This window comes from Anas platyrhynchos, chromosome 1 (assembly GCF_047663525.1).
Source record: "Anas platyrhynchos isolate ZD024472 breed Pekin duck chromosome 1, IASCAAS_PekinDuck_T2T, whole genome shotgun sequence".
Classification (NCBI taxonomy): Eukaryota; Metazoa; Chordata; class Aves; order Anseriformes; family Anatidae; genus Anas; species Anas platyrhynchos.
In genome coordinates, this window is record NC_092587.1 from 191,352,501 (window position 1) to 191,360,985 (window position 8,485).

General features: G+C 42.2%; 1 protein-coding gene across 9 annotated transcripts in view; it reads right to left on the reverse strand.

Moving 5' to 3' along the window:
- Nucleotides 1-4,052, reverse strand: part of GRIA4 (glutamate ionotropic receptor AMPA type subunit 4) — a 225,924-nt gene extending 221,872 nt beyond the window's left edge. For 5 of the 9 annotated variants that reach the window (XM_005016336.6, XM_072032737.1, XM_021270100.4 and 2 more), the window contains exons 1-2: nt 3,534-4,052; nt 2,215-2,373 (exon numbers count right to left, since the gene is read on the reverse strand). In XM_005016336.6, the coding sequence (XP_005016393.1) occupies nt 2,215-2,373; nt 3,534-3,621 (247 nt within the window). In that variant the 5' untranslated portion in view covers nt 3,622-4,052. The remainder of the gene's footprint in view (nt 1-2,214; nt 2,374-3,533) is intronic. The other 4 variants (XR_003500434.3, XM_005016337.6, XM_021270102.4 and 1 more) reach the window with 3 other exon arrangements.
- Nucleotides 4,053-8,485: the final 4,433 nt, after the last annotated feature.

An 8,485-nucleotide genomic window follows, 5' to 3' on the forward strand; every position in this document is an offset into this window, starting at 1 on the left:
AGAGAGAAAGAGAGAAAGAGAGAAAGAGAGAAAGAGAGAAAGAGAGAAAGAGAGAAAGAGAGAGAAAGAGAGAAAGAGAGAAAGAGAGAAAGAGAGAAAGAGAGAAAGAGAGGAAGAGAGGAAGGAAAAGGTTATGAATCAATATTTCTATAAATGACAGCAAATACAAGGGACAAGTTTTCCTCAGTTAAAACTGTGCAAGCTAAATGTAACCTAAGCTGGTTCAAAATGAGAGAGAAGAATCTACTGTGGATCATAATGAATAAAGTTTTGGACAAACACTTTTTTGAATCTAAAGCATTAAAGTCTTACAGTTTTAAAGAAGTGGTTCAACTTCAGATAATCTCAAATGCATGCAAATCAGAATTAATTCACTAAGATTCCAACAGAAATACTCTCTATACTATATATATACTCTATACTCCCTAATCCAAAAAGTAACAATAGCCTCTGAAATTATTTGGTAGAAGTGGCTGTGTAGGCAGAATCTCAGATAATTGACTTTATCTAAAATTACTGATTTCAATATAGAAAATTTTTAGTTCCCTCCTGCTTCACTAAAAATTAAAGTTTAAAAAAGCTACTGTGTCATTTGTCTTCATGGACTATATAATCAGTGCCTGCAAAAGTTGACATGCATTGTAATATTTTCTCAATGAGTTACACATGTACTGATCTGATGCCTTCCAGTTTCAAAGCACCTTCTGAAATGCTTCTTCCTTATGGAATCTGATATTGATTTTCACGCTAAACACAACTAATACATTGCTTAATATAGAATTCAGACTTAATAAGATATCAATCTCTCCTGCATAAAATGAATGGAGCCATTTTGGCAGCTCAGAAGCTTTTCCCGTTAAATAAGGTGGCAAGGTCATCTGAAACTTAGAGTGCCAAAGTCTCATATAAATAAATTCAGTGATCTTTCAGTAAATAATATATGAGAACTGCACAGTACATTGTATGTTTACATATTAAAAAGCGACACAGAGATGGCTGTAAGAAACTGGAGAGAAACACAGGACATATTTAAAAGGCATAATGGACAGTAAGACCTTCTCCAGAATGTTTCTATTTTAAACTCACTAGGCAATGTTGCTTAGAGCATCTAGTTCCAGAGGCAATTCACTCCTGAATGAAGAGAAGGGATTCAAAAACTTAAAGGCCACAGAGCAAAACCTTTAGAATCAAATCCTGAAATATGAACATCCAAGTAGTCATGCTACTACAGTCTTCAGCTTTGCCACACTGTATTCCACTGTCTTACATAATAAAATGAATTTCTTCTTATAAACCTCATGTATGTGAAGATAAATAGAAATGATGCTTTGCCACTTTCTGAGACTGAGCAGTATCCAGCATGTGTTTTAGCTACTACTAAAGACCCTGAGGTGATCTAAATGTAGAAGTTCACGTAATTATATTCTGCTTTAAAAATAATAGAGAAAATGATGTTACTGCATTTGGTAAGGGCATTTCATTTTGTATTTTCCTTTCATGGTGCATGTGCATCTGTGCGAGCGTGTGTGTGTATAAAATATATAGTAGGAAGAGAATATTTGTTCCAGTTGAGGTGGTCTGTGAAATCAAGTAGATCAGATACTAACTTGATTTGGCACCAATGTATGGATGCATAGAGACATATCCACAGGATGTATGCATTACGAGATCATAAGAGACATTTACAACCTAGAATATAAGAGCAGGGCTGCCTCAAGTGACATCACCAGATCAACTGCAGCGTCAACCAACTCAGATATATTATCCTGCACACCACTGCTTCCCTGTCTCCCTTCCAAGCATTAGAAAAGCATTTGTGAGCACAAATATTATCATATATTTTGAAATACATGCAAGACACACCACACCCGAAAGCAAACAAGAGTAACTGTGGGGTTTATGGACAGATCAAGACATTCATAATTTTTCTTTACAACAACAAAATTCATCTCCATAGAAACCAGAAAGCAAGAAACTACAGTAATAACACTAAAGTAAATGTCACATCAGGTTAGTCAGCACAAAGCAGGAGAGGGGATTTTGCTCCACTTAGAACTAGCAAGGACTGCTGCCCCTTTTCCTCTTCTGCTACGAGAATCTACACTGAAGACAGGCTTACTGATGTATTTCCAATGCAAGATAATGATGCGGTTTCCTGTTATTTTCACTGCAATTTACCCATAAGGTGGTCAGATCAATGGCACGTTTACTTACAGGCATTTGTTACAGCGAAGCTGTTAGCTGTTTCAATGTTGTCTACATGAGGAACCAAATTAAAAGGTGCTTCAGATGCATTGGGGCTGGTGTTATGAAGAAAAATTGCTAATCGAAAAGCAGTATATTCCTGATCTGTGTTCCTGATGAAGAGACCACCTACAAAAAAAAAAAAAAAAAAAAAAAAAAAAAAAAAAAAAGGAAAGAAAAAGCAAAAAGGAAGAGGAAGCAGGGTGAATAATTGGCAAGCTACTCACTATCTTGCAACAGCAAGCAACTATCTCTCCCAAAGCTGCACAGTAAAGCAAGTCCTAAGACTTTAATGGGTAAGGAACTAATCATATTCATAATCACAACTGCTGCCTTTAAATCACTGTCGTCAATCGATTTTAACCTCTCTGATGCATTCATGCTTCTTTTCTGACTTCTCAGTTTCCAGCCTTTCATATATAAATACCCAGAATTGCCATGATTACAGTGACCTTTGAAAGTGTTTAGCCTCCATCTCCCTGCTACCGAACACACTGGTAAATCAGCTACTCAACAGCCTCTTTACATTAAGTGGCGGGCTAATTAAGGAGAACGATGCTTTCTGGATTAAAATAAAATACCAACTCAGTGCAGGAGAATCTGCGCTGAACGGGAATATAATGAACTTTGCTCCTCTGCAGCCATGTGCAGGCAGGGAGCAGCTCAGCGTTATTAGCAGCATCTTTACAAGTCCACGAGAAATGATGCAGTGATGGAGCTGGGCTGGAAAGAATTCAGCTAGCTGCGTCCCATCCGAAACACGGCTGAAAGGAGGGAAGCAGGAGGCGACGGGAAAAGGGTGGGGAGGGGGCACAGGACTACACGGAGAGGCTTGCAAAATCCCAAACTTTCCAACTGTGGAAAGGGAAAGAAGGGCAGGGTTGCCTTTTACCCCCCACCCCTGCCAGCTACCGCAACCTCCAGTGCACGTAACTCGCCATCCCTCTGCGAGCCAGGCAAAAGCGGGGGATGCTGGCGGGGGCCGAGGCAGCCCAGGGGCATCTGCCCCAAGCCCCTTCCTCTCCTACCGATCCCACACACCCAGGAGCGGGAACGAGTTTCGCAGAAGATGAGCATCCCCCTACAGCAGGGGAACACACACACAGACACGTACACACACACACAAACGAGCGCACATACACAAATACACGCGGGCTTTCCGTGAAGGCAGGGAAATGGGATGGTGGCGGAGGAGAAATCTGCAAGCTGCCTTCAGAGCCGCCTTTCCAACTCACTTTGCAAAGGCTTGAACCCCTGGACACACGCACACAGCCCAATGCAGCTCTTACCTATTTGCACACTGCTAGGAAAAGCTCCCATTGCTAGTCCCCAAAAGCCAGAAAACAACAAGACAAGCTGTCTGCAAATTATCCTCATCTTCTCTTTTGCCTCTCTCTCTCGCCTTCTCCCGCTCGCTCTCTAGATGCTGCTCAAAGAGGCATCGAGGACGAGGCGGCTACAAACAAAATCAAGAATTTAAAATAAAAAAAAAAAGGAAAGGGGGAGAAAAAGAGAGATTTCCTCCTTTCTTTTTTCTTTTTTCTTTCTTTCTTTCTTTCTTTCTTTTTTTTTTTCGGATTTTTTTTTCTTTTGTTTTGTCTTAGTATTTGCTCGCTATCCTCCGCCGCTCGCTCTCAGCCTCTCTCCCCGCCGTTTCAGCAAGCCATCCCGCCGCACCGGCTTTTTCCCGCAGTCTCCATCGCCGGGGAGCGGTTTGTGTCCGGCTGCGATGCTTGCACATGCAGAAGATGGTGGGGAGTTTGGCGGCGGGGGGGAGCGTCTAGTGGCGGCGCGGCGCGGCGCGGTGCGGGCGGACATGCGCCGTGTGCCCCCCCCCTTCCCTTTCCATCCCTCCCCCTCCTCGTCCACCCCCCCCCCTTTTTTTTTTTTTTTTTTAATTTACCCCCCCTGCCCGCACCGCCGAGCATCTTCCGCGCCGCCCCGCGGAGCCTCCCCCGGCTCCTTGCGCGCATTGCAGCGCCGGCAGCCGGAGACTTTTCGGGTTTTAACCCATCCATCCCCCCTACACCCCAAAAGCATCCTCTTTTTGCCCCTCGCACATCCGCGGGCGCTCAGCGGCGCGGAAGTTTGTACCGCGGGGCGAGAGGGCAAGGTGACTGCCCCGGGTTGTGTTGGGGACACGGCTGAGACCGCTGTAATTAAGGGCTAATTATTATTAATGAAGGCTTCAGGGCGTATCCGCGTGTGCTGAGCGGCTGCGGAGCGAGGGGGGCTCCGCGGAGCAGCGGGACCCTCCTCGCCGCCGGGGTTTGCGGCAGAGGATGGAGCCCGGGGCGGGGGGGGGAGGAGGAGAGGGGGAAGCGCTCAGCGCTTGTGGGCACTCGTGGCAAAAGGAGGGAGAGAGAATGAAAGGGAAACTTCCCGGCTCCTATGCTGCCTCCTCTCTTATTTATTTATTTATCCTTTTATTTTATTTTTTTTTTTAATGTATGTATTTTAGGTGGGAAAAATAATGGAGCTTTTCGTGTCTAGACACTTAATTTTTGGTGGCTTTTTTTTTTTTTTTTTTTTTTTTTTTTTTTTTGTCTTTCTAAACCTTGGAAGTCCCGCAAAAGCAGCTGCCAAAGGTCTGGGGATATTGCAGTTAATAATTAAAAGATACATATAATAAATGGTAGGTAATGAAATCATCCAAAAATAGCTGTATGTCAGAGACAAGAGCTTCTAGTTTTACCTGTGGCTTTGCAGAGATTTCTGTCAGTCCTGGTGGATGACTGATGCTTCAATAAATTAATTTTAAAATGTTAATTGGCAACATGGAAGAATATCGATTTTTAAGGTGAACTTTGTTGTTCTGTATTCAAACATATTTGCTCCAAGAAAATTTTGCCTATTTTCAGCCAGGCTTGCTTTCTTGCTGTATTACTATATCCTGCATCTTCAGGCTGTCCTGTTTTGGGGGTGAAAGACATCCCCTTTAATTGCTGCAGAGGGTGACAGTGATTTCTGAAGAATGATACTGAGTTCCTCAGCATTAACCATGTGCTCTGAAGAGCAAGCAAAGAGCACTGACAACTACAGACACATAAAGCTATTTGCATGGGCATGTGCAAGTGTACGTGACTCTGCGTGGGGTTGGCGGAGTGTGGAGTTCCTGTAAATAAATTTATTTGAGAGATTTATTTGCAGAAAACAGACTTTACTTGCATTTTAGGATACTCACTCCTTTATTTTTCAGCAAGTCTTCTATTTTCCTTTACTTTCCCTCCACGTATTCCTATTCTTCCTCTGAATCTGAAGACCTGTGCTTCACATTATTTACTGATGGCTTTTTGTGACCTCTGCTTTTGCTCTTGCTTGTCTTTTTCTTCCTCCTCCCTGCCAAGAGATCCTTTGTCTCCCTAAATTCTCCCCAAAATTCAGTTCTTCCTTTCTTCCATCCTTTAGAATTTCACTTTTTGACTTTGGAAATCAAATTAAAAAGAAAGTAAAAAGTAATGAAATGTAATAATATTTCCATTCCATAATGATTCCATAATGATTCTTTGCCACCAGTAGTAGCAAGTAAACATGGAAACACATAAAGTATTTAGTTAATTTGACATGTGGTTGTATGAATTCATGCCAAACATATGTAAAAGAGATCAGGTTTTAGACATATGTCCATTATATTGGCACAGCAAGTCAATGCCTATCAACTAAACTAAGGAGAATGCTATGCTTTTAGTCTTTTTCAAATATAATGGTAACATGTTAACTTAAATTTAATTCAAGAATCTTCAGGGGATCATTTCATGCATTCGTCTAACTTGAGCTGACCAAGAGTCTAACCCAGCAGTTCCTATATCAAGTCTGTAATTTCTCTCGGAGTTGAAACATATATTTTAGTGAAACATCCAATCTTGATTTAAAGACTTCAATAGACAGGAAATCCATCACTTTCCTGGGTAAGTTGTTCCAATTGTTACCTACTCTCATTTGTTAAAGCCCACATTTGTCTAGTTTTGGTTTCTAATGTTGAGTATCAGAGATGAAACCAGTACTCCAGTTAGCAGTATCACTGTATGAGTGGTGTTCTGGAGATATTCTCATCCTGTACTTGGTACTCCCTTGTTTACACATCTCAGGGTCATTTTTTTTTAGGTCTAGATAACAGAGAAAAGAAAGAGAAAGAGACCACTATAGCTGTTTAGTTTAAGAGACACAAGGGAAAAAGAAGAGACAAGTTGCAGTGTCAAAAGGGAAAAATCTCATTTCAACAAAGTTTGGGGAAGTGAATAGATGACAGTGTTATGTTACAGAAAAACTGGGACAGGACAAGCAACAGGGATATAATCAAGGTTAAGGCAGGAAGGGAAGAATGGGAAAGTAGGGTTTTTGACTGCTGCTGTGGGGTGTTAACCTTGTCTGACTTTCAGATGCCTATCCAGTTGCTGTCTCACTCCCTGTCCCCAACAGGACAGGGAGAGAAAATGAGATTAAAAGCTCATGGGTCAAGACAAAGATGGGGAGATCACTTACACACTGCTCTCGAAAGCAAAACAGACTTGACCTGGGGAAAACTAATTTATTGCTAATTAAAAATGAAATAGGATGGAGAGAAAGGAAAAAAAAATAAACAAAAAAACAAAAAACACTCCTCCTGTAGGCTCCTCTCCATGGGTTGGTGCTTCCTCCAGGCCACATCCCCCTGCTCCAATGGGGACTCCTCCACGGGCTGCAGGGGAACTTGTGCTACATGCCTGGAGCACCTCTTGCCCTCCTGCTGCACTCCCCTTGGGGGCTGCAGGGCTGCTGCTCTCTCAGCTGCTGTAGACTGTGAAGGTTGTAGTAGGTGATAAAAGGAAAAACAGTCAGAGCTCTGAGCTGGACAATGATAACAGGTCCAGAAATATCAGAGAAATTAAGAAATGATTGAAAAATGTTTAACTGAATGTCTAAGGAGTGTTTAAGGAGGGGATAGTCTAGAGGGGATCTGGGGAGGGACTGCTCATTGTTGGTGGTGAATGCTTGCTTTGCCTCAGGGCCTGTAACAGCTCATGTTGGCCTTGCCTGGAGGCCACCACTAGAGAGGACTCATACTTTAGAGCATCAGCTGAGAGTTTGACTATCTGCTGCAGCACCTGAATGAATCCTGCTGCAGAAGGTGCATAAATATGATATAGTTTCCCTCTGGCAAGGATTGGAAACCTTTGGCTGTTTTCTTCATCAGACAGACATGTGCTCGGACTAAATACATTTATGAAGAGACCCTGCAGAAGAGGAAGAATATGAGAAGATTTGTGCTACAGAAGAAATGAAAGCTGCATGTTAGCTAGGAGGAATAAAACTGCAGAGAAGAAACCAGAGGCATTCACCTTATGGGGATCCCAAAAGAAAAGCAGGATTCAAAGGAGGCACAGATACTTGACAGTATGGGCAGAACTTGTAATGCATATGTAATGATAAACACTTACATGCTGAAGTAGCAAATTCAGTTTGCATTTATATGTTCTTTCATCCAAAACACAAATCCCAGCTACACAATCTGTTAAAAAGGCACATTGATATGATTCTGGAGACATGTAACTTTGTGAGGGAGAAGAGGACTTGACTGGGAAAGGGAAAAGAAGCTGTGTTAATCATCAAGGATAGGCTGAGACAATTAGGCGTACGGAGACTAGAAGAGAAGGGTGGTTTTACTAGCAAGAGACACAGAAATAAAGATCCATCACCATCCCTCCCTACCAGGTTCCAGGTGCACTGAGGCAGTGACAGCATGAAAACAGAGAGCATCTTCACTCTGGCTGGTGTACCAGTGATGTTGAATGAGCTTCTTCAGAGTAGGCAATGCCCATGCCACAAGGGCTCCTCATGGCACAACAATCTGGGCAGAGTTCAATCCAGAAATTCAGTCATTTAGATTAGTCTTGTTTCAAATACAATTCTCATTGCAGCTTTCACTATGCGGTCAGCGCAGATGCTTCAGCAATAAAAAATGATGAAGAAAACAATTCACTCAGCACCCTGTCCTTTCTTAGTCCTTTCTTGTGTTATGATATGCTTTAGTTCACATATCTGTCAAATAGATCCATTAGACTGCAAACTCTGGGACAAAGATACGTCTTCTGTGAAGTGGTTAGTACTTCTGGGCAATAAAAAGTAAATAAAATACAAATCATCCACCTAGATTTTTTTACACCCCACCCTTTGGCATGGTCTAACATTACCTTTTGAAATGATACCAGTAGCACTGAATAGATTAGCAGTGCACCAGAACAAGGTAGTTAACAAGATAGGT